Source organism: Pongo abelii, chromosome 19 (genome assembly GCF_028885655.2).
Source record: "Pongo abelii isolate AG06213 chromosome 19, NHGRI_mPonAbe1-v2.0_pri, whole genome shotgun sequence".
Lineage (NCBI taxonomy): Eukaryota > Metazoa > Chordata > Mammalia > Primates > Hominidae > Pongo > Pongo abelii.
In genome coordinates this window covers 44,256,466-44,283,212 of record NC_072004.2, presented here as the reverse complement: position 1 = coordinate 44,283,212, position 26,747 = coordinate 44,256,466, and the positions used below count along the sequence as shown (strand labels likewise).

At 37.7% G+C, this 26,747-nt stretch overlaps 1 protein-coding gene across 4 annotated transcripts in view; it reads right to left on the bottom strand.

The window, feature by feature from the left end:
• NSRP1 (nuclear speckle splicing regulatory protein 1) overlaps positions 1–26,747 on the bottom strand; it is a 67,519-nt gene that overhangs the window by 11,815 nt on the left and 28,957 nt on the right. For 3 of the 4 annotated variants that reach the window (XM_003778777.5, XM_009251456.4, XM_002827202.5), the window contains one exon: positions 2,012–2,068. In XM_003778777.5, coding sequence (XP_003778825.3) covers positions 2,012–2,068 — 57 coding nt within the window. Of the gene's footprint in view, positions 1–2,011; positions 2,069–19,442; positions 19,579–26,747 lie in introns of all 4 variants that reach the window. The other variant, XM_063718086.1, reaches the window with a different exon arrangement.

Genomic DNA, 26,747 nt, shown 5'->3' with positions numbered 1-26,747 from the left:
TGACATACTGAAAGTTTTCCCAGTGAAATAGGGAATATGACAATAATGTTACCATCATCAGTTCTGTAAACTTGAGGTCCAGATAGAAGAAAAAAATAGTTTAAAGTACCCCATTTTAAAAAGCATTTTCTCTAAGATTTAGTAAATGCAATCAAGCTAGTATTCTTCATAGTAAAATCAAAAACAGTTTCAATTTGTATGGATAAAGACATTCGACGAGCTGAATCAATCAAGTGGGGAACAAAGGGAAAAGTATGTAATATAGGTGTGAGAAAAAATCAGCAGAAAGCAGGTGAAAGGTGTAAGAGTTGTAGCAGCATTCCTAATTTCCAAGCAAACTATGAAAAAGTCCCACTAAACAGATAAAGTGGCTTGAACAAGACAGAGTTAAGAATAAAATCAGATTTGGGATTCACGCTTTAAGTGAAGAAAAAAAGGCAGCACAAAAATGTTAAAATAATCCTGGAAAACAAGATACCTGTTATTACCTTGGATAAGTTACCCAACTCTCCAGAACTAAGTCTCCCATTTATATAGTGAGGAAGTTGAACTTAATGGTCTCTCCAAAATTCTGACTCAAAGCACTCCAGTATTTATGTTAAATAATCACTGTCTTTTTTATGTTTTATGTGTATATTAAATCATTCTGAGGCTGCTGAGTTACACATTATATTTCACTGTGAAACTCTGACATTATCTTAAAATGACTAAATATATCCTTCTGTGTCAATTCCTCCGGGAGGGTGTGAAACACAGTGATTAAAAGCCTAGGTTCTGAGGTTTCACTATCTAGTTTTGAACACAGCCCTACCATTTATTAACTATGTGGCCTCATGCAGGTCACATAAATTCTTCTTGCCTTCATTTCCTTAACTATAAAATAAGGATTATAAAAGCATCTATCTCATAGAATTATTGTAAGAATTAAAGATCATTCTTAAAACATAGTTGTCATGATGCCTGGCACACAGAAAGTGCTTAATAAACTTATCTTTATGCAGGTTTCCAGTTAGACAAAGAGGAAATAGGACCAAAAATTGTAAAGCTAATGGGGAGGATAAATAATTCAAAATGAAAAACAAAGGCACCTTGCTATTGTTTAATTTCATTACATTCTATAGCAGAAAATCTAAGATATACTAGTCTATAATAGTAGAAAAATTAGTAAACCTTCAGGCCTAGTTCGATAATTAGTAGTATGATCTTAAGGAGCACTTTATCCTTTTTGAGTTTCAGATTTCTTAATCAGGACTATGGGCAAGTTTGTGAGAACTGTAAAAGATAAATGTATATAAAAAGCACTTGGAAACACTAAGGTACTAGCAAGTCTTTTAAAAATTATCAGGCCACGCACGGTGGCTCACGCCTGTAATCCCAGCATTTCGGGAGGCTGAGGTGGGTGAATCACCTGAGGTCAGAGGTTCCAGACCAGCCTGACCAATATGGTGAAACTCCGTCTCTACTAAAAATACAAAAATTAGCTGGGCATGGTGGCATGCGCCTTTAGTCCCAGCTACTCGGGAGGCTGAGACAGGAGAATTGCTTGAATCCAGGAGATGGAGACTGCAGTGAGCCAAGAGTGCACCACGGCACTCCAGCCTGGGCAACAGAGCAAGACTCCATCTCAAAAAAAAAAAAAAAAAACTATATATCTATATATCTACATATTTGTATCTATCTCTGATATTCTTCTTTCTTGGCAGATGAGTTTCAAATAATTATAAGTTTGTGAAACCATTTTGGTTGTGAAAAGGTTTTTTTTTTTCCCCCAAGTAAGCTCACTAGCAAGAATAATAAATAACAACAGGCCAAACAATCCATTATTAGACTAATGAGTCATCTACAAGCAGAACTGGTTTAATCTATAGCACAGCAATAAGGAGCTAATTCTTCATTGTGTTTTTCCTTAAATCTATTCTGTTTTAGTCTCAGCACCCAGATACCAAAACTGACGCTTAAAAATGAGCCAGAATGCTTCATTGAATGCACTTATCCCAGTCTTCTACCTTACCTGTTTCATGGCCTGCTTTTTAGCAGCTTCCCTCTGAAGGCTTTCACTCACAGAGGTCTGTAAAACAGAAATATACTGTCACTTTTTAAACAAATTTAAAATTTCTTTTCCAGTACGAGTGTCCCCTATCTAAAATACATGGGACCAGAAGTGTTTTGTATTTGAGATTTTTAAAATACATACTGGTTCAGCACCCCAAATCTGAAGATCTGATATCTGATGCTCCAATGAGCATTTCATTTGAGCTTCACATTAGTGCTCAAAAAAGTTTTAGCTTTTAGAACATTTAGGATTTTTGATTTTCAGATTTGGGATGCTCAACCTGTTTTCTGGTTGGCAATGGTGCCTTACTTATAGTTAAAAGTAAAAAGATAATAATACAAATTAAACTAACATTTTCAGGGTTTTTTCCCTAAACTTCAGGAAATAAATGAATTTGCATTGTAAATCCTCAGAATAGGTTATAAAGTATCAGAGAAAATAAAATGGTACAGGAAAAAGTGAGTAAACATAAATTTTTAGTCCTAAATTCACTACTGTCATTCAAACTTTACGGATTTCAATTTGCTTCATGTGAACATGTGAGACAGAGAGAGAGAGAGAGAGTGTGTGTGTGTGTGTGAGAGAGAAAATGGGGAAAGACTGGTCTAGATAATATTTCAGGTACCTTCCAACACTAAAATGGTATGATTCCCAGCTTACAAAAAGCAAATTATTTTAATATTCACCACTCAATATAGTGTATCAAGCTCTCAGTTTATGTATAAGGCTTAGGGACAGCAGTAACTATTCATGGCAATAATCAAAAACTATGTACCGAAAAGCATGTTTAGGTCCTGAGGATAGTGAAAAAGCAAGAACAGTCTCTGTCTTAGGCCAGAGACTGAAACAAGATCTTGTTTCAGATAAACAGTCTGAAAGGGAAGACAATTAAAGAGATAATTACAATATACGGCCAGGCGCGGTGGCTCATGCCTGTAATCCCAGCACTTTGGGAGGCTGAGGCGGGCGGATCACCTGAGGCCAGGAGTTTTGAGACCAGCCTGGCCAACATGGTGAAACCCCCTCTCTACTGAAAATACAAAAATAAGCCGGGAGTGTTGGAGCACACTTGTAATCTCAGCTACTTGAAAGGCTGAGACGTGAGAATCACTTGTACCTGGGAGGCAGATGTTGCAGTGAGCCGAAATTGTGCCACTGCACTCCAGCATGGGCAACAGAACCAGGCTCCATCTCAAAAAAAAAAGACAATTACAATATAAATGTGATAAGCAATATAATAAAGGAATAAACAAAGGGCTGTGGGAGCCCAGGGCAAAGAAGGCAACTAAATGTATATGAGGAATCAAGAATCCCTTTCCAAAAGAGATATGACATTAGACCAGAATCAAAGAGAATAAAAATGCAAAAGAATGCAAGAGGAAGATAGGAAGTAGTCATCACATGGGCAAAAGTAAAGATTACATACAGCTAAGAAAAAAAATACTTAAGAAAAATATGTTTCCTTAAAAGTACAGGCTTTAATCATCAGGGAAATGTAAATCAGAATCACTAAGAGATCACACCTCACAACTGTTAGAATGGCTATTATTAAAAAAGCCAAAAAATAATAAAGGTTAGCATGGGTGTCAGAAAGGGGAATTCGTATATACTGCTGGTGCACATGTAGGCTGGTACAGTCAATATGGAAAACAGTATGGAGGTTTATAAACAAATTAAAAATAGAACTACCATACAGCCTAGCAATCCCTCTTGGCATACAGCCAAAGGAAATGAAATCACCATCTGGTAAAGGTAGCTTCACTCCCATGTTCATTGCAGCATTATTTGTAATAGCCAGGTATGAAAACAACCTATGTGTTCATTGACAAATGAATGGATAAAGAAACTGTGGTAAATATGTATGATGGAGTATTATTCAGCCTTTAAAAAGGAGATCTTGCCATTTGCCACAACATGAATGAGCCTGGAGGACATTATGCTACATGGTAAGCCAGACACAAAAAGAAAAATAGTACCTGACATCATTTGTAAGTGGAATCTCTCACAGAGGTAAAGAACTTAAAAACAATGGTTACTAGGGGTGGGGTGAGAGGAAATGGGAAGAGGTAGGTATGTAACAAGATGAACAAGTCTAGAGATCTAATGTACCACATGAAGACAATAGGTAATAAAATTGTACTATATATGGTATTCATGCTAAATGAGTAAATTGTAGCTGCTTTTGCCACAGAAACAAAAAAACTATGTAAGATAATGGACATGTTAATTTGCTTTACTGTAGTAAACTTTTTACCATCTATATCCCATAATTGTTATATAACTTAATATGCACAATAATTTTTTTTTCAAGTATTAGGATTTGCAAATATACTGACACTGAATTGTATAAAAGGGTGAATTTTATGCTATGTGAATTACATCTTTTTAAAAAAGCCAAAATAAAGCTACTGATGAATTTTTAATTCTTTCATTTGTGGGGGCAAGGGCTACATGGGTTATCTCCGTCCCTCTCAATTTTGCTGTCAGTCTAAAACTGCTGTTTAAAAAAAAAACGAAGTCTTAAATATACATAAAAACATATGTGTAAGTTTTAAATATATAGATGTACATAAAATCCTCAGCTCTAGAATTACAGTAGTCCAGCCTATTAACACTTGCTATCTTCAGTTGTATTGTATCAGCAATTGGTGCTTTTTCTTTTTTTCATGGTAATAACCATGAACAAAATAGTTCTCTATGACCACAGACAAATCAATTTAATACACAAAGGTCATATAATACATATTTAATAAATTAAATAAGTATGCAAAGAACTAAAGACATTTTAGGTGATGGTAAACTGACTAACTGGGGGAAAGATGTTGATAACAAAAACAGTAATAGCTGCTAACATTTATTGAGCTAGGTGCTATATGCTAAGCATACTAGTTGTGTATTACATGTATTACTAATTTAATCCAAATTTCTGTTACATGTAATATGAAACTTTCATTCACTAGAATATCAATTTTAAATACCAAAACTGAAAGTAATAGTAAATATTTCCAATGTATTTTCATGTCTGTATTTCTAATTAGTATGAATGAAAAATATTTTTCTTGACCACTGAGTTAATGATGTCTTCAGGACTGACTGAGAAGAATACATCTCCAAATGCTGGATGTTTTCCTCTTTTACTTGCTTTTATTATTTTTCCCTATCTCCTCCTTCAGTCTGTCACCTTTAGTCTGTCAGAGTTTACCTGCTGCCTTTCAAACTGGATGCTTCAATTTAAACTATGTAACTTGGTTGTTATGGAAGATTCTCAGAGAAATAAAATAACTTTTAAAAAGAAAACTTCGGAAAGAAAAACACAAGGCTATACCTTTTCAGACTTTATAAAGTATAGAATAAGCAGACTGGGAAAGGCCTTTCCAATGTAAACTATGTCTATTTTGAGACATCTCAAAAGATTTTGTTTCTATGTTCATAGCTGTTTAGAAGAATGAAGTATCACCATTGAAAAAACAAGCTATTACTACTTACACAGGAAGGTAACATAATGGAAGGAGTGCAATAGTTTTACATATTCTATTCACAAACTTATATCCCTAGAATTCAACAGCATCAATGGATAACTCTGAACCTAACCTCAAAAAGTCAGGAAAGACTGATGATCTTTTGAAGGTCATTTAATTCTCAATTTTCTAAATAAAGTTACTTTAACAATGACTACTAAGGATGACGATTAAAATGCCAAAAACCTGTTTAAACAAACACAAAAAGCTTAAGAGTAGCAGTAAAACTTTTACTTTTTTCTATAATAGTAACCCTACATAAAAATACATAAAATGATCTTCTATATAACATAAAAAACTCATCTAGATTCAGATCAGGCAGAAAAATGACTACTACAATTAAAAACAATTTCCTCTTATAAAAGAGCAGACACTTCTTTTTATTTTATTTATTATTATTATTATTATTATACTTTAAGTTTTAGGGTACATGTGCACAACGTGATCGTTTTCAGATAACCATAATAATTATACTATGTAATTTTAAGATTGAGAACAAAAATTGGCACATGTATTGTGGCCTATTCTGTGCGTCTTTTTTGAATCTATAATTCTGCTAAGAACTGTGCAGAATATAAAAGGATGTTGCTTGTGTTTAATTTTTATGATTCTTTAAATATATTTTAAATGGAAATCTAGAAAGGAAATATATTAATCTAAAAATAGTAACAACAGTAGTTACAATAATCCTAACAACTTCAGAAATAATGGATGCTAAGTAAGCTAAATGACATACAGAAGTCACCTTTAATTGTTAAGGCTACAGATAACCTGAGAGAATTTAAGGACAAACAGCTGGTGAATGGCAAAGCAAGATTCCAATTCAAGTACTCTTATTCCAAACTTTAATAACTTTCCTTTAAACACCAGTACTGGATATACACTGAAATGCCTCAAGACAACACAGAATTAAAAGGCATGGAAAGGTACAAATAGCCTATAGCATAAATCTGATTTAAACTTTCTAATATTGAGCGGTGTCCTATGTTGCTATTATTGGAAATTCACCAACTGAGATGATTCCTCTGAAAACATAAAGCTGAGGTATGATTGCGTCTACTAGAGTAACATAAGTATTATTATAACTCTACATGTACTGCTGACCATTAGACTGGGAAGTCACATAAAATGAAAACACAGAATGTTATTAACATTAAAGGAAAAACGAGTCTATTTAGTATTTGATATTTTAAGTATTGTTTCTACATCTACTCCATAATATCGATGAAAAACAGATTCCTTCAGATACACTGTAGTCATATCATGAATGGGAAAATATTTTTCTTTTTAACAACTATCTTAAAATAAATACATATATTTATGTGTGAGAAAAAAAAAACTACTACAATTAAAAGCAGATCAGTAAGATCTTTTTTTTTTTTTTGAGACAGAGTCTCACTCTGTTGCCCAGGCTGGAGTGCAGTGGCGCGATCTCGGCTCACTGCAACCTCCGCCTCCCGGGTTCAAGAGATTCTCCTGCCTCAGCCTCCTGAGTAGCTGGGATTACAGGCGTGCACCACCATGCCCAGCTAATTTTTTTATTTTTAGTAGAGACAAGGTTTCATCATGTTGGTCAGGCTGGTCTCAAACTCCTGACCTCATGATCCACCTGCCTTGGCCTCCCAAAGTGCTGGGATTACAGATGTGAACCACCGGGCCCGGCCAGATCTTATGTTTTTAAAGGTCAAGTCTTTTTATGTTTTTAGTGGTATCCTTTTTTTTTTTTTTTTTTTGAGACGGAGTCTTGCTCTGTCGCCCAGGCTGGAGTGCTGTGGCGTGATCTCGGCTCACTGCAAGCTCTGCCTCTCGGGTTCACACCATTCTCCTGCTTCAGCCTCCCGAGTAGCTGGGACTACAGGCGCCCGCCACCACACCTGGCTAATTTTTTGTATTTTTAGTAGAGACGGGGTTTCACTGTGTTAGCCATGATGGTCTCAATCTCCTGACCTGGTGATCCGCCTGCCTCGGCCTCCCAAAGTGCTGGGATTACAGGCGTGAGCCACGGCGCCCGGCTGGTATCCTTAAAATACTAATACAGTATACATACACAACAGAATAGTATTTGGCCATAAAAAGAATGAAATCATGTCATTTACAGCAACATGGAAGGAACTGGAGGTCATTACCTTAAGTAAAATAAGCCACACACAAAAAGATAAATATCGTATGTTCTTACTTCCATGTGGGAGCTAAAAATAAAAAATTTCATCACATGGAGGTAGAGTGAAAAGGTAGATAACAGAGATTGGGAAGGGTGAGGGAAGTGGGGAGGATAAAGAGAAGCTGGTTAAAGGGTACAAACATACAGTAAGATAGAAGGAATATATTCAGTGTTTGACAGAAGAGTAAGGTGACTATCCTTTTTGTTTGTTTGAGATGGAGTCTTGCTCTGCTGCCCAGGTTGGAGTGCAGTGGTGTGATTTCAGCTCACTGAAACCTCTGCCTCCCGGGTTCAAGCGATTCTCCTGCCTCAGCCTCCCGAGTAGCTGGGATTACAAGTGTGCGCCACCATGCGTGGCTAATTTTTTTTTTGTATTTTTAGTAGAGATGGGGTTCTGCCATGATGGCTAGGCTGGTCTTGAACTTCTGGCCTCAAGTGATCTGCCTATCTTGGCCTCCCAAAGTGCTAGGATTATAGGCATGAGCCACTGCGCCTGGCCAGGGTGACTATCCTTAACAAAAACATATTGTACTTGGGTAACAGACACTAATTTCCGACTGACTTGATCACTAAGCATTACATTGATGTAACAAAATCTCACAGGTATCCCATAAACTTGTATAAAATTTTTTCAAATACTAACACAAATTTTAAGAGAACTTTCAATTTAGTCTGGTTTTCATAAAAAGAAAGGATATTCAAGAAGGTAAACATCACAAAAGCAGATCCTCTTGTCATAAATCAGGGAAGGGTTGATCTTACTGAACTTAGCAAGAGAAAAAACAGATTTCATATGTGCCCTGTGAATAAAACAAAACTTATATAATAACTGCAAAGATTATTAATCTCTAACTTCAGAGTTCCTATACTGTATAGCATGAGGAGAACTTACAAAATAACGTTCCCAAGTGTAGACTCAGAAAGTCCACAACTGTTCTCTCTCTTGCTAGCTTGTTATTCTAGGTATGTTAATTTCTTCCTGTTTCAGTTTCCTCCTCTATGTATTAGTACCTACCTCACAAAGGTTAGCTACCATTTTTGTTATTATTATGTTCCTGTTTAAAAATATATGGCTGAAGAAATGCTTATATTTAAACAAATCAAAACTAAGTTATGAGAACACAGTAGCTGTACTTTTTTTTTTTGGAGTATTATAGTTTAAATTATTCACCAGAAAAGCATGCAAACAATATTCCTCTTTATAGTATATTTATCAGTGTGCTTAATAAAATGTAAGGTTGGTATTTATTTGAAGTGACATTAATATAACTATATTTCCATCCACTGAATTAGAAAAATCTATTCTGAATATTTAAAAGGCTGTATATGTTTTCTTTTGTGTTGATTCTTTAAGGTTTTATATTATGTCCATAAACAGGAAAATGGAGGATGCATACATTTGAATCCTTAATTAGCCATGGCAGCTATAGCATAACTAGAAATGGGTTTTCTAGAACTGACAGTGGCTTTAGTAGGAACTAATTCACAAACAAAAATACACCGCCCCCAAAACATGAGTAGATTAGAGAGTATTCTCCTTTGAGGGTATCCTCTGCTGTACTGCTATAATCAAATGGCAAGATACCAAGCACACACCAAATGAACAGACGTTTGTCTTTAATAATTGTCCTGGTTTGGGGTGAGAAAGGGAAGTGCTTGTTTAAAAAAGCGTATTTTTAAACTTCAAAGAAATGTACAGTTAAGTACTGTGTACCCTTTACCTAACCTCTCCCAATGTTAGTAAGTTGCATACAGTACAATATCAACACCAGGGAACTGACACTGGTACACCCACACTGCTTATTCAGATTTCACCATTTTTAGACATACACATCTGTGCATGTATGTGCATAGTCCTATGCCATTTTATAACACAGAACTTCAAGTAACTATCACCGCAATCAAGATACTTAATTGTACTAGTCACCACAATACTTCTTGAACTACTCCTTTATAAGCCATACTCATCCTTCCTCCTCCATCTCTAATCCCTGGCAACCATTATCTCTGTGTTTGATGAATGTTAAATAAACTGAATTATGCAGTATATCGTTTTGAGATTGGCTCTTTTCTATCAGCATTACTTTCAAGGGTATTTTGTATTTTGCTTAGTATAAATATCGCAAAAACATTTCGTTCTTGCCACAAAATGTCTTAGTTTACAAGTTATCTAGGGAAAAACAGCTGTTTAAAAAAAGATTAAGGCTGAATGTGACCAAACCACACAATAAAGTCATTGACTCATTTCAAAATTAGTAGGTAGACAATTATTCTAATTCTATGCCTAAGGACCAGTTTGCAGTGTAACACAGGAGAATATTCCTTAAAACTGGCTTCTTCTTTTTTTTTTTTTTGAGACAGGGTCTTGCTCTGTTGTCCAGGCTGGAGTGCAGTGACATGATGACAGCACACTGCAGCCTCAACTTCCTGGGCTCAAGCAATCCTCCTGCCTCAGCTTCTGGAGTAGCTGGGACTACAGATGTGTGTCACCACATCCAGCTAATTTTTTTATTTTTTTGTAGAGACAGGGTCTTACTTTGTTGCCCAGGCTGGTCTCAAACCCCTGGGCTCAAGCAATCCTCCCGCCTTTGCCTCCTAAAGTGCTGGGATTATAGGCATAAACCACCATGCTCAGCCAATGGTGCCTTCTAATAAAATCGTTAGTTTTAAATTTAGGGAGACAAAATTTACTTCCTATAAGGGACTTTATCTCGAAAGAAAAAAAATCAACTTATAAACAAACAGGTTCAAATGCAAACATTAGAACTGTTCTAAAAGTACAAAAAACACACTAATATTTCAAGATAGGTTCTTTATCAAAATCTCAGGAAAATACCTTTTCAAAAACCTGAAGCAGTAGCTCCTTCCAAATGTTTTAACTTAATTCAGTAAACATGCTGACAGCCTAATATGTGTACAGCACTTAGGGTAGGTGCTGCAAAAAGATTATAATCTAGTAGGAAAGCAGCCATATTTGGTCAACATTTAAATTTACGTCTAAGAGTTAGTAGGTTCCAGTTAGCTTTAATTCCAAATAAGAAAGGAACCCACAAAAAAGGGAAGAAAGTGGCTGGTCTATTTTACAAACACAAATAACATAAAACAATACTTCGCACACACGAGCACGCACGCACACACACATACACATTATAAGGGGTAAAAATGTGGTCATTGGCTGGGTGCGGTGGCTCATGCCTGTAATCCCAGGACTTTGGGAGGTCGAGGAGGGCAGATCACCTGAGGTCAAGAGTTCAAGACCAGCCTTGCCAACATGGTGAAACCTCGCCTCTACTAAAAATACAAAAAAAATTAGTTGGGCATGGTGGCACACGCCTGTAGTTCCAGCTACTCGGGGAGGCTGAGGCAAGAGAATTGCTTGTACCCAGGAGGTGGAGGCTGCAGTGAGCGGAGATTGCGCCACTGCATTCTAGCCTGGGTGACAGAGGGAGACTCTATCTCAAAAAAAAAAAAAAAAGTGGTCAAAAAAAGAGGCTGCAGTGAGCGGAGATTGCGCCACTGCATTCTAGCCTGGGTGACAGAGGGAGACTCTATCTCAAAAAAAAAAAAAAAAGTGGTCAAAGTATAGGCACCATAAACTGCAGAATTAAGAAAAACATTGCAACTAGATTTCTTAGTTTTTTTCTCCCTCCATTGTTCTGTGTAGAGAATAAAAATTATTTAATCAATCTAATATTTGCTTCATTTTGAATAGCAGTCAGATATGACCTAAAAGGGAGACATACAAAAAAATAAAAAATCTTTACCATTAGCTCAGATAAATCGAAGAGAAAATACATGACTATGTACCTTTGTTGCATCACTATACAAGTTTAAATGGATTACCTCCTGGGCAGTAGTAACCATCAGAAAAGAATGAGGGCCAGGCACAGTGGCTCATGCCTGTAATCCCAGCACTTTGGGAGGCCGAGGAGGGTGGATCGCTTGAGCTCAGGAGTTCGGGACCAGGCTGGCTAACATGGTGAAACCCTGTCTCCCACTAAAAATACACACACACACACAAAAAAGTAGCCGGATATGGTGGTACATGCCTGTAATCCCAGCGCTTTGGGAGGCCGAGGCGGCTGGATCACTTGAGCTCAGGAGTTCGAGACCAGCCTGGCCAACCTGGTGAAGCCCCGTCTCTACTAAAAATACAAAAAAAAATTAGCCAGGCATGGTGGCACGTGCCTGTAATCCCAGCTACTCAGGAGGCTGAGGCAGGAGAATCGCTTGAACCTGGGAGGTGGAGGTTGCAGTGAGCCGAGATCGTGCCACTGCACTCCAGTCTGGATGACAGAGTGAGACTCCATCTCAAAAAAAAAAAAAAAAAAAGGAATTAGGTCTGTATTATTGGTACTCCTTCACCAGGAAACAAAATATAGTCAATGACATTGAAAAAAGTATAGGTACTAGACCATTATTTATATTACCTTCCTTCAATCATAAATTTATTTTAATACAAAAATTTAGTAAAGGGTTCTGAATTTTTTCTTTTTGCAGAAATAATTGTTCCATAACTAATAAAGCACAATGGGACACATGAGCTTCTTTCTTAAATAAAAGTTGCACCTACCCAATTATCCAAAATGGCTCTTAGCTAAACAAAAACAGTTCAAAAACCAATCCTTCTTTCAAATGGCTCACAGCTAAAATTTTCTGTCGTGCTCTGAGAACTTCCTGTTCTTTTTTTCTTTTTTAAACTTAGCAACAGATCATTTATTAAAAGTCTTACAACTCAGCAATCTCTATTTGTCCACATTCTCACAACTCTTGTAAGTACAAAGTTTAAGTTGATGAGTACCTAACATTTTCATTATATAATATAAGCTCAGACCTACGACAAACACTACAACAGAAAAAAATAGACATGGCTGGCTGGGCGCAGTGGCTCACGCCTGTAATCCCAGCATTTTGGGAGGCCGACGTGGGTGGATCACGAGGTCGGGAGATCAAGACCATCCTGGCTAAAACAGTGAAATCCCATCTCTACTAAAAATAAAAATAAAAAAATTAGCTGGGCATGGTGGCACGCACCTGTAGACCCAGCTACTCGGGAGGCTGAGGCAGGAGAATCGCCTGAACCTGGGAGATGGAGGAGGTTGTAGTGAGCTGAGATTGCGCCACTGCACTCCAGCCTGGGTGACAGAGCAAGACTCCGTCTCAAAAAAAAAAAAAAAAAAAAAAAAAAAGACATGGCTATGAAGAGAAAATTTAGAAAAGAGAAAACATACATGACTCTTAACTATATTAAAAATGTTCAATCTTAGCAATAACTAAAGAGGTGAAAATAAACATATTAACTTTTATCGCCTGTCATGTTGGTAAAGATTTTAAAAATGGTATTACTCAACCCTGGCAAGGTATACTGGCAAGCAAAGACATACTCTTACAACATAAATGTTGTAACAGAGAAAATGTTACAGAGAGATCATTTCATCCATAGCTGTGTTTTTAGAATGGTTCTAAATATGAACAAAAGAAAAATTATACTTCCTATCCAAAAGGATCTGAGTGTATCATTTTTGACAAGTCTTATTTCAACAGTTCGCCACTGATGACTCAAATCCCATACACAGGACAAGAGTCTCATAATCTAATTGTCTTACAATACTGTATCTCATCATAAAAGGAAAATTTTCTGTTTTCCACATTTTTCTTTAATATTCAAATATTTAGGTTTTGAAGAATATGCAAATAAACTAAAAATATGTTTATTTGAAACAATTCCATAGGAAAGCAACAGGGTAAAAATTTTCCCAAAATATGCATTAGCTATATTATAAAGCCACAGAAATTAAAACAGTATATATAATAGTGCTGATACAGTGCAAAGCAGATCCACAGACGAGACAAAAATGAACACAAGCATATATAGAAAACTAGTATAAGAAAGAAGTGACATTTACAATAATTAGAAAAATGACTATTTAAACAGATACCTTAAGCGACCCAGCCATTCCATGCACAGGTATTTACCTAACAGAAATGAAAGCCTATGTACACATAAAGAATTATATACAAATGTTTATAGCCAGTTTAGTTGTAATAGCCAAAACCCAGAAACATATATACTTTGTATGGGGGGGTTATCTACTTCTTTCAGCATAATTAGTTTGAGATGAATTCACATCATGTATCAAGTCTGTTCTTTCTTGCCAAGTAGTGTTTCCATCGTATAAACATGGCACAAATTGTTTATCCATTCACCTGTTTATGGTCTTCTCAAAGTAAGGCTGTCTTTTATTCCTGGTTACGCAATGAGAAAAGGCCCTAATCCTAACAAAGCCCCTTAGTAGCTTCTGAAATTTTAGCTTCTCTCAGAAGTGAAGATATTTTAGTTTTAACTTGAATTATCTATAAATTCGTTTTCATAATGTATAATAAATCTCCTTGAGAGCACAGATCTGTCTTATTCAGCCTTCTACTTACTACCAGTAGTATCCAGTACAGTGTCTTCTACACACCAGATGATCAAGAATGATGGTTCAAGTGTTTAACAAGAAAACCATTTTACAAAATTATGTTTCTAAACCAACCAAGAACTCAAACAAAAGTAGAAATGAAAAAGGAGACATTACAACTGATACTACAGAAATACAAAAGATCATAAGAGACTACTACGAACAACTATACACCAACAAACTGGAAAACCTAAAGGACATGGACAAATTCTTGGACACATAAAAGCTACCAAGATTGAATCAGGAAGAAACAGAAAACCTGAACAAATAACGAGTAATGAGATTGAATCAGTAATAAAAAGTCTCCTAAAAAAGAAAAGCTCAGAATCTGATGGCTTCACTGCCAAAGTCTACCAAACTTACAAAGAATACCAATTCTCCTCAAACTATTCCAAAAAATAAAAGAGGAGGGAATTCTTCCTAACTCATTCTGTGTAGCCCTGAAACCAAAACCAGACAAGGGCACAACATTAAAAAACAAAACAAAACAAAACAAAAAAACTACAGGCCATAGTTGAACACAGATGCAAAAGTCTTCAACAAAATACTACCAAACCAAATCCAACAGTACATCAAAAGGACAATATACCACAATCAAGTGGGATTTATCCCTGAGTTGTAAAGATAATTTACCATATGCAAATCAATAAATATGATATATCACATCAACATAATAAAAGACAAAAACCATACGATCATCTCAATAGGGGCAGAAAAAGCATTCAATAAAACTCAACATCCCTTCAAGATAAAAATGCTCAACAAACTAGGCACAGAAAAAACATACCTTGGCCGGGCACGATGGCTTACACATATAATCCCAGCACTTTGGGAGGCCAAGGTGGGCAGATCACTTGAGGTCAGCAGTCTGAGACCAGCCTGGCCAACGTGGTGAAACGCCATCTCTACTAAAAATACAAAAAACATTAGCCAGACACGGTGGCGCATGCCTGTAGTCCCAGCTACTTGGGAGGCTGAGGCAGGAGAGTCACTTGAATCCAGCGGGCAGAGGTTGCAGTGAGTTGAGGTCGTGCCACTGCATTCCAGCCTGGGCAACAGAGTGAGACTCCATCTCAAAAAATAAATAAATAAATAAATAAATAAATAAAAATAAAAAGAAAGAACATACCTCAACATAATAAAGGCCATATATGACAAACCCATAGCTAACATTATACTGAACAGAGAAAAGCTGAAAGCTTTTCCTCTAAGAACTGGAACTAGACAAGGATGCCCACTTTCACCACTCTTATTCAACACAATACTGAAAGTCCTAGCCAAAGCAATCAGGTAAGAGAAGGAAATTAAAAGCATCCAAAATGGAAAAGAGGAAGTCAAACTGTCCCTCTCTGCAGATGACATGATCTTATACTTAGAAAAACCAAACGACTCCACAAAAAAAAAAAAAAAAACCTCTTAAAACTAATGAACAAATTCAAATTCAGTAAAGCTGCAAGACACAAAATCAACATGAAAAATCAGTATAACTTTCAATATACTAGCAACAAACTAGAGGAAAAAGAAATCAAGAAAGCGATCATATTTCCAAAAACTAAAAACAAAACCCAAAACCCTAGGAATAAATTTTACCAAGGTGAAAGACCTCTACAAGGAAAACTATAAAACATTGATGAAAGAAATTAAAGAGGACACAAAAAAACGGAAAGACATCCCATGTTCATGGATCAGAAGAATTAATATGGTGAAAATGACCATTCTACCAAAAGCAATCTACAGATTCAATGCAATCTCTACCAAAATACCAGTAATATTTTTCACAGAACTAGAACAAACAATTCTAAAATTTGCATGAAACTACAAAGAGCCTGAATAACCAAAGCAATCCTGAGCAAAAAGAACAGCTAGAGGTATCACACTACCTGACTTCAAAATATACCACAAGGCTATCATAACCAAACTAGCATAGTATTATTATAAAAACAGACATAGACCAAAATGGAACAGAATAGAGAATCCAGAAATAAATCCACATATTTATATCCAACTGATTTTCGACAAAGGTGCCAAGAATGTATACCGGGGAAAGGACACCCTCTTCAGTAAATGGTGCTGGGAGAACTAAATATCCACATGGAGAAGAATAAAACTAAACCCCTGTCTCTCACCATATAAAAAATCAAAACAAAATGGATTACAGACTTAAGATAAGGCCCCAAACTATAAAACTACTAGAAGAAAACATAGGAGAAATGCTCCAGGGACACTGGTTGAGGCAAAGAGTTTATGGCCAAGATCCCAAAAGCACAGGAAACAAAAACAAAGATAGATAAATGGGACCGTATTAAACTAAAACACTTCCGTACAGCAAAGAAAACCCTCAGCAGAAGAGACAACCTGATGAATGAGAGAAAACGTTTACAAAATATTCATCTGACAAGTGACTAATATCCAGAATATAGAAAGAACTCAAACAACTCAATAGCAAAAAAAAAAAAGCCATTAAAAAGTGGGCGAAGGACATGAAATAGACATTTCTCAAAAGACATACAAATGGCCAACAGGTATATGAAAAAATGCTAATCACTAATCATCAGTGAAATGCAAATCTAAACCATAGTAAGATATCTTACCCCAGCTGGAACCTCTATTATTAAAAAGACAGGAAATAACAGATGCTGGTAAGAAAAGGGAACTCTTATACACTGCTGGTGGGAATGTAAATTAGTACAACAACCCTAAAGAAACCAGTATGGAGATTTCTCAAAAAGTAAAATTAGAACTACCATTAAGACCTAGCAATCTCACTACTGGGTATCTATCCAAAGAAGAAATCAGTGTATCAAAAGGACATTCTCACTCATATGTTCACCACAGTATTATTCACAATAGCAAAGATATGGAATCAACCTAAATGCCCAGCAACAAATAAACGGATAAAGTGCGTTAAATAATAGAATACTATTTGGCCATAATGAAATAATGTCATTTGCAGCAACATGGATAGAAATGGAGATCATTATTTTAAGTGAAATAGGCCAGGCATAGAAAGACAAATATTGCATGTCCTCACTCATATGTGGGAGCTAAAAAACTTGATCTCATGGACATACAGTATAGAACAATAAATAACAGAGACTGGGAAGGGGAGGAGGAGAGGGGATAAAGAGGGGAGAGAGACAAAGACTATAAGAAGTATAGTCACCCTAGTCTGCTATCCAACACTGGAACTTATTTCTTATATACCCAAACATACAGTTAGATAGAAGAAATAAGTTCCAATGTTTGATAGCAGACTAAGGTGACCATACTTAGCAATAATAATATGTACATTTCAAAGTAATTAGAAGAGAGGGCTTGAAATGATACCAACATACAAAAATGATAAAACATTCTAGGTGATGGATACCCCAATTACCCTGACTTGATCAATACATATTCTTTGCATGTAACAAACACTCACATGTACACCATAAATATGTAAATTATATATCAATAAAAGGGGAAAAAAGTGGGCAATAGAGATTTCTCAAAATACACATGAGTAGCCGACAGGTATATAAAAAAATGCCCAACACCACTAATTATCAGGGAAATGCAAATCAAAACCACAATGATATCATCTTATCCAGTTAGAATAGCTATTATCAAAAAGACAAAAACTAACAGATGCTGGCAAGGATGCAGAGTAAAAGGAGCTCTCATACACTGTAGGTGGGAATGTAACTTAGTACAGCCATTATGGAAAATAGTATGGAGATTTTTCTAAAAATTAAACACAGAACTACCATAAGATCCAGCAATATCACTACTGGGTATTTATTCAAAGGACAGAAAATCAGTATATCAAAAGGATACACGCACTTTTATGTTTACTGCAGCACTACTCACAACAGCCAAAATATGGAATCAACCTAAGTCTCCATCACATACGAATTGACAAAGAAAATGTGGCATATTTACACAGTGGAGTACTATTTGGCCATAAAAAAGAATGGAATCAGTTGGGCACGGTGGCTCACACCTGTAATCTCAGCACTTTGGGAGGCCGAGGCGGGCAGATCACATGAGGTCAGGAGTTCGAGACCAGCCTGATCAACATGGAGAAACCCCATCTCTACTAAAAATACAAAATTAGCTGGGCATGGTGGTGCATACCTGTAATTGCAGCTATTTGGGAGGCTGAGGCAGGAAAATCGCTTGAACCCAGGAGGCGGAGGTTGTGGTGAGCCGAGATTGCACCATTGCACTCCAGCCTGGGCAACAAGAGTGAAACCCCGTCTCAAAAAAAAAAAAAAAAAGAAAGAATGGAATCATGTCACTTACAGCAACATGGATGAAACTGAAGGTCATTATCGTTAGTAACATAAGCCAGACACAGAAAGACAACTATCTCATGTACTCATCCATATGTATGAACTAAAAAAATGTATTTCATAGAGGTAGAGAGTAGAATGATAGTGAACAGAGGCTGGGAAGGACTTGGGGGAGGGGAGAGATAAAGAGAGGTTGGTTAACGGGTACTAATAGGTACGAACATACAGTTAGAGGAGTAAGTTCTAACGTCCGATAGTAGAGTAGGGTGACTATAGCTAACAACAATGTACTGTACACTTCAAAATAGCTACAAGTGAGGAGTTGAAATGTTCTCAACACATAGAAATGATAAATGCTAGTGATTACAGATAGCCTAAATACTCTGACTTGGTCATTACACATTCTATGCATGTAAAAACATCACATGTATCCTATAAATATGTACAAATAGTATGTATCAATAACAAAATTTAATTGTTTACTGAAACCCGAATTCTCCACTTTTTGAATTATCACATTTCTAGACCAGTTTACTTCCATTGCCCAGGGACTCTCTTGTGTTCCTCTCCCACTAATAAGAGAACATGTGATGACTAAATACAAAACAACTAGTAAAAGTTTAAATATAATTAGTAAATTTGTGGAAATAAATCTTATGTACTCAAAGGCCAAATATATATAAAAAATTGGTTATACTCAGCTTCTAATTCCTCTTAAGTCAGGCTCCCTCCCTCTGAAGAGGTTCTACAAGTCAGGAAGGTTGGATCTGAGAAGTAAACATAAAATTGTAAAAACCCCTGGGGAGGCAGAAGCTCACTTGTGTAAATGGACGTAGGGTAGCGTAGCAACGCAGGGTTGAAAAGTACAGGGCACACCACTTGAGGCAGGGGTGGGGTGGGCAGGATGAAAGAGAGCTTTTCAGAAATGTTCTTGTCTCTCCTTAGTCTCCTCTGAGGCAAAAAAGCAACACCAACCTAGTGCTGAAGGTAACATCAGAGCAGCAGTCTAGCCAGGTTGAGGTGGCAGCCCTCATCTGTTTGCTCAATGAACTTCCGTGAGGGTCTGTGCTTGATTAACAGCAACTTCCTGATGGATTTACTGCAAGGTGTCCTGATAGACAAGGTAAACAGAAACTATTTGAAATAATGTACATGGAAAATATAGTCAAAATAAAAATATTAAGAGATGGGCCGGGCGCGGTGGCTCATGCCTGTAATTCCAGCACTTTGGGAGGCCAAGGCGGGCAGATCGCTTGAGGTTAGCAGTTTGAGATCAGCCTGGGCAACACGGTGAAACCCTGTCTCTACTAGAAGTATAAAAATTAGCCGGGTTTGGTGGTGGGTGCCTGTAATCCCAGCTACTAGGGAGGCTGAGGCACGAGAACTGCTTGAACCTGGGAGGTGGAGGTTGCAGTGAGCCGAGATCGTGCCACTGCACTCCAGCCTGGGTGACAGAGACTCCATCTCAAAAAAATAAAAATAAATAAAATAAAATTAAGATATGGGTAAATGAATGAATGGATATAGCTGAAAAAATGTTTTAATAAGTTAGAATATTAGGCTAAGAAACTCCTAGAACACACATGGAAAGGGTAAAAAGCTTAAAAAAAGAAAAAAGTCATACGATGGTGTATGTCTGTAGTCCTAGCTACAGCCAGGAGGCTGAGGCAAGAGGATCACTTGAGCCCAGCAGTTTGAGGCATAGTGCACTATGATCATGACTGTGAATAGCCACTGCATTTCAGCCTGGGCAATATAGTGAGACCCCATCTCTTAAAAACAAAACAAAAAAAGGTATAGTGATATGAAAGATATTTATGTAACAGAAGACCCAGAGGAAGACATATAAACTAAACAGATTCAAAGAAATATTTGAATGACTGGTAATTTTCTAGAATTGGAGAAAAATATCATATTGAACAGGTTTTGAATGCAAAAGAGGACAGAGGATAAATAAAACACACACACCTGCATATACAACTAGATACATTATAATGAAATTTAAGAAAATCAAAGACAAAAAGAAAATTCTAAGAGTTTCCAACAAGGAAGAGTAGGTCACCTATAAAGGAGTACAATCAGAACGTCATCAAATACCTCATCAGCAACTTGGGATTTAAGAACAAGTAATCCATATTATGCACTGCATGCCCGTACCAAAATATCTCACATATTCCATAAATATATACATCTACTTCATACTCACAAAAATTAAAAAGAAAAAAAAAGGTAGTAAATCTTAATTAACATTACCCAGATGGAGTAACTTTAAAGTGCTGATGGAAAGCACTTTGAACTAAAAAGTATATATCCAGAAAAACTACCATTTAAGCACATAAAATGTCAGGTCTGCCTCACAAAAGCCCTCTTTGAAAATAAAGGAAGTACAGGTTGAATATCCCTAATCCAACAATCCCAAATCTAAAACTTTTCCAGTGTCAACAATATGCTCAAAGAAGCATTTTGGATTTTCGGATTAGGAATGTTCAGCTGTTAAGTATAATACAAATATTCCCAAATCTGAAAAAATCTGAAATCTGAAACACTTCTGGTCCCAAGCATTCATTTCTTTCTTTTTATTTTCTTCTTTTTTTTTTTTTTTGAGACAGGGTCTCACTCTGTTGCCCAGGCTGGAGTTCAGTGGCATGATCATGGCTCACTGGAGCCTTGACTTCCCAGGCTCAAGCGATCCTCCTACCTTGGCCTCCGAGTAGCTGGGACTACCGGTATGTACCACTACACACAGGTAATTTTTTAGTGTTTTGTAGAGACAGGGTATCACTGTGTTGCCCAGCTGTTCTTGAACTCCAGGGCTGAAGCAATCCTCTCGCCTCAGCCTCGGAAAGTGCTGGGATTACAGGCGCCAGCCACCACACCTGGCCCCAAGCATTTCAGAATGGGATACTCAACCTGTACTCCCAATAATAATATTATGAGATACATGAAAGGTAAATATATAACTTAGTAAAACTTAATATATCTTTCTTTTTTTTTGAGACAGGGTCTCACTGTGTTGCCCAGGCTGGAGTGCAGTGGTACAATCACGACTGACTGCAGCCTCAAGCTCCCAGGCTCAAGCAATTCTCCCGCCTCAGCCTCCCGAGTAGCTGGGACCACAGGCACCTGCCACCACGTCTGGCTTATTTTTTTATTTTTTGTAGAGATGGGGTCTCAGTATGTTACCCAGGCTGGTCTTGAACTCCTTCCTGGGTTTAAGCAATCCTTCTGCCTCGGCCTCCCGAAGTGCTGAGATTACAGCACATGTGATAGCCACCACACCTGGCCCTAATATTATCTTTTAAAATGAGACAAAAAACAACCATAACAATCCAGGACGAAATCTAGAGCAGGGCTATACAACTTTCTGAAATGACTAAAATATTTTTTACCTGTGTTGTCCAATATGTTAGCCACCAGTCACATGTGGCTATACAACACATGAAATGTGGCTAATGTGACTAAGGAACTAATTTTTAAATTTTACTTAAGCTAAAACAGCCTCTAAGACTACTGGCTATCATATTAGCACAGATCCAGAGCAGGGGGTCAGCAAATTTCCTCAAGGGACAAATGGAGAATACACAGGCTGGTGGACCACATGCCTGTTGCATCTACTCATGTAGCACAAAAGTAGCCACAGACAGACAAATGGCAAGGCTGTGTTCCAATAAAACTTTATTTTAAAACAGGATGCCAACGTGAGACGTAGTTTGCCAACACCTCATCTAGATGATATAAACACAGTGGCAAAGCAAGCAGCAGGTGGAAGAGAGGGAGAGAAGACAACCAGAAGGTAGCCAGAGTGTGCCAAGGTACTTACGTTGAAGGCAGTGAGTGATATAAAGATACTTATAACAACAACAAAAGAAACCAAACATATAAATCTAAGCATAGATTGGTTTGAGATAATGACCAAAATTTTAACTGAAACACAATGAAATGTGTACATTTCAAACTAGGAAAAGAAAATTCAACCTATTAAATGAGAGAGAGAAAAAAAGACAACAAACTCTGGGATTGGATTTTTAAAAGATCTAGAAATAGAAGGTCTACAAAAAGAGCCTAAATACAACAGGATATAAAAATGCTGAAAATAGGCCAGGCACGGTGGCTCATGCCTGTAATCCCAGCACTTTGGGAAGCTGAGGCAGGCGGATTACTTGATGCCAGGAGTTTGAGACCAGCCTGGCCAACACGGCAAAACTCCGTCTCTATTAAAAAAAATACAAAAATTAGCAGGGTGTGGTGGCACATGCCTGTAATGCCAGCTACTGAGGAGAGGTGAGGCATGAGAATCACTTGAACCTGGGAGGCAGAGGTTGCAGTGCAGTGAGCTGAGATCATGCCACTATACTCCAGCCTGGGCAACAGAGCAAGGCTCTGTCTCCAAAAAAAAAAAAAAAGCTGAAAATAAATGAGTGGGAAAAAATACAAAAGGCAAATATGAATCAAAAGCTTCATAGTAATTATAAGATCAGAAAACATAGAATTAAAGAGAAACGTATGTGAAGAACAAAGTAGGGTACTAGATACTGAGGAACAGATCAAGAAGAAATCGCAATCATAAACATTTATGCTTTTAACAATGTATCTTCCAAGTAAATAAAGCAACACCAAGACAATTCAATGGGGAAAGAACAGTCTATTCAATAAATGGTGCTGGAAGAACTAGATATGCACATGCAAAAGAATGAAGTTGGGCCCTTACCTTACCCCCTTTGCAAAAAATAACTTAAAATGGAGTTAATCTAAACGTTTACATTTAGCTATAAAACTCATAGAAGAAAAAATACAAGTAAATCTTTGTGACCTTGAATTAGACACACGACAAAATCTGTGTAGCTAAAACCAAAAGTCCAAATGACAAAAAAAAAAAAAAAAAAAATTCTTAGGCTGGGCACGGTGGCTCACGCCTGTAATCCTAGCACTTTGGGAGGCCGAGGCGGGCAGATCATGAGGTCAGGAGTTCAAGATCAGCCTGGCAAACAGAGTGAAACCCTGTCTCTACTAAAAAGAAAAATTAGCCGGGCACAGTGGTGCATGCCTGTAGTCCCAGCTACTCGAGAGACTGAGGCAGGAGAATCGCTTGAACCCGGGAAGCAGAGGTTGCGGTGAGCCGAGATCACACCACTGCACTCCAGCCTGGCCAACAGAGCCAGACTGTTTCAAAAAAAAAAAAAAATTATTTCAAATCTCATCAAAATAAATTGCTGCTTCAAAAGCCATCAAGAAAGTGACAAACACACCAGGTGTGGTGGCTCACGACTGTAATCCCACCATTTGGGAGACCGAGGCGGGCGATCACCTGAGGTCAGGAGTTCAAGACCAGCCTGATCAACATGGAGAAACACCGTATCTACTAAAAATACAAAATTACCCGGGCGTGGTGGTGCATGCCTGTAATCCCAGCTACTTGGGAGAATCACTTGAACCTAGGAGGTGGAGGTTGCGGTGAGCTGAGATTGCGCCACTGCACTCCAGCCTAGTTACAAAAGAAAAACTCTGTCTTTAAAAAGAAAAAAAAAAAAAAAAAAAGTGACAACCCACAGAACGGGAAAAAAATACAGCTGACTCTTGAACAATACAAGTTTGAACTGCATGGGCACACCTATATGTAGATTTTAAGTAAAAGTTACACCCAGTGTGCCTGCCTCGCCTTTCACCTCCTCCACCTCTTCTGTCTCTGGCACTCAGAAACAGTAAGACCAATCCCTCCTTCTCCTCCTCGGCTAGCTCAATGTGAAGATGACGATGAACAGGAAGACCTTTATGATGATCCACTTCTACTTAATAAATAGGAAATATATTTTATTATATATCCTCCTTATGATTTTCTTAATAACATTTTCTTTTCTCTAGCTTAACTGTAAGAATACAGTACATAATACATATAAAAAGTGTGTTAGCTGTTTATCAACGAGGCTTCTGGTCAACAATAGGCTACTGGTAGCTAAGTTTTGGGGTAGTCAAAAATTTTCAACTGCACGGGTGTTGGTACCTCTAACCCCCGTATCGTTCAAGAATCAACTGTATCTGCAATCATGTATCTGTTACGGAACTTGCAGCCAATAAAGAATTCCTACAATTCAACAATAAAAAGACAAACTAAAAAATGGACAAAGAAGTTGAACACTTTTTTCAAAGAAATACAAATTTATTTCAAAGAAGATATACAAATGGCCAAAAAGCACATGAAAAGGTGCTCAACATCATTAGCCACTGGGAAATGCAAATCAAAACCACATTGAAATACCACTTCATACCCAAAAGGATGACTAAAATAAAAGAGTCACAAATGCTGATAAAGATGTGGAATCAGCCAAAGTGTGGTGGCTCACACCTGTAATCCCAGCATTGTGGGAGGCTGAGGCGGACAGATCATCTGAGGTCAGCAGTTCAAGACCAGCATGGCCAACACAGCAAAACCTCATCTCTACTAAAAATACAAAAATTAGCCGGGCATGGTGGCGGGCACCTATAATCCCAGCTACTCCAGAGGCTGAGGCAGGAGAATCGCTTGAATCCAGAAGGCAGAGATTGCAGTGAACTGAGATCGTGCCACTGAACTCCAGCCTGGGTGACAGAGCGAGACTCCAAAAAAAAAAAAAACCAAAAAAAACCAACAACAAAAAAAGGCTGGGCGTGGTGGCTCATGCCTGTAATCCCAGCACTTTGGGAGGCTGAGGCAGGCAGATCACAAGGTCAAGAGATTGAGACCATCCTGGCCTACATGGTGAAACCCCGTCTCTACTAAAAACACAAAAATTAGCTGGGCGTGGCGACGTGCGCCTGTAGTCCCAGCTACTCGGGAGGTTGCAGTGAGCCGAGGTCGCACCATTGCACTCTAGCCTGGCAACAGAGTGAGACTCCATCTCAAAAAAAAAAAAAAAAAAAAAAAAAGTGGAAAAACTGGAGCCCTCGTACCTGCTGGTGGAATTGTAAAATGGTATCGCCACTTTGGAAAACATTCTGGCAATTTCTCAAAAGTTTAAATGGAGCATTATCATATGAAGTAGCAATTCCACTCCGAGTTATGCACTCAGGAGAAGTGAAACATATACCCACACAAAAATCTGTACACCAGTGTTCACAGTAGCCTTACTCAAGAATAATAATCAAAAAGTACAAACATTGAATATGACATGTATATCCACACAATGGAATATTATTCAGCCATAAAAAGGAATGAAGTATTGATAAATGCTATCTCATGGCTGAACCTTGAAAACAATAGCTACTTTAGTAAAAGAAGCCATGTTTTGTGACTACATAAAACCACATATTGGCCAGGTGCGATGGCTCACACCTGTAATCCCAGCACTTTGGGAGGCCAAGGCAGGCAGATCACAAGGTCAGGAGTTCGAGACCAGCCTGACCAACATGGTGAAACCCTATCTCTACTAAAAATACAAAAATTAGTCAGGCGTGGTGGTGCCTGCCTGTAATCCCAGCTACTCAGGAGGCTGAGACAGGAGAACTGTTGAACCCAGGAGGTGGAGGTTGCAGTAAGCCGAGATCACGCCACTGCTCTCCAGCCTGGGCAACAGAGCAAGACTTCATCTCAAAAAAAGAAAAAAAAAGATCTCTACAACATGTATTATATTATATTATTCCATTTATTTGAAATGCCCCAAATAGGTAAATCTGTAGAGACATAAAGTCAATTAGTGATTGCCAAGGGCAGAGTAGACAGAAGAATTAGGAGTGACTGCTAACGATCAGGTTTCTTTCTGGGTGATGAAATTCTAAAATAGTGATGATGGCTGCACAACTCTGTGAATATACTAAAAACCACAGAGCTTTTGGTATGTGAATTTTTTTGTTTGTTTGTTTGAGACAGGGTCTTGCTCTGTCACCCAGGCTGGAGTATAGTGGCTTGACCATGGCTCGCTGCAGCCTTGACCTCCTGGGCTCAAGTGATGCCCCTGCCTCAGCCTCCTGTGTGGCTGGGACCACAGGCATGTGCCACAGGCATGCCCAACTAATTTTTAAAATGTTTTGCACAGACAGGGTCTCACCATGTTTCCCCGGCTAGTCTTGAACTCCTGGGCTCAAGCAATCCTCCTGCCTCAGTCTCCCAAAGGGCTGGGATTACAGGCATGAGCCACTGCACCTGGCCTTGCTATGTGAATTTTATCTCAATAAAGTTGTTTAAATAAATGAATAAATAAAAAGCAGCAACTCTCAGAAATATAAGGACAGCAACCATTTTAGATGGCAATCTTACTCCTCTCTGATAACAAATAGATCAAGAATAAAAATAAACATCAGATAATCTTA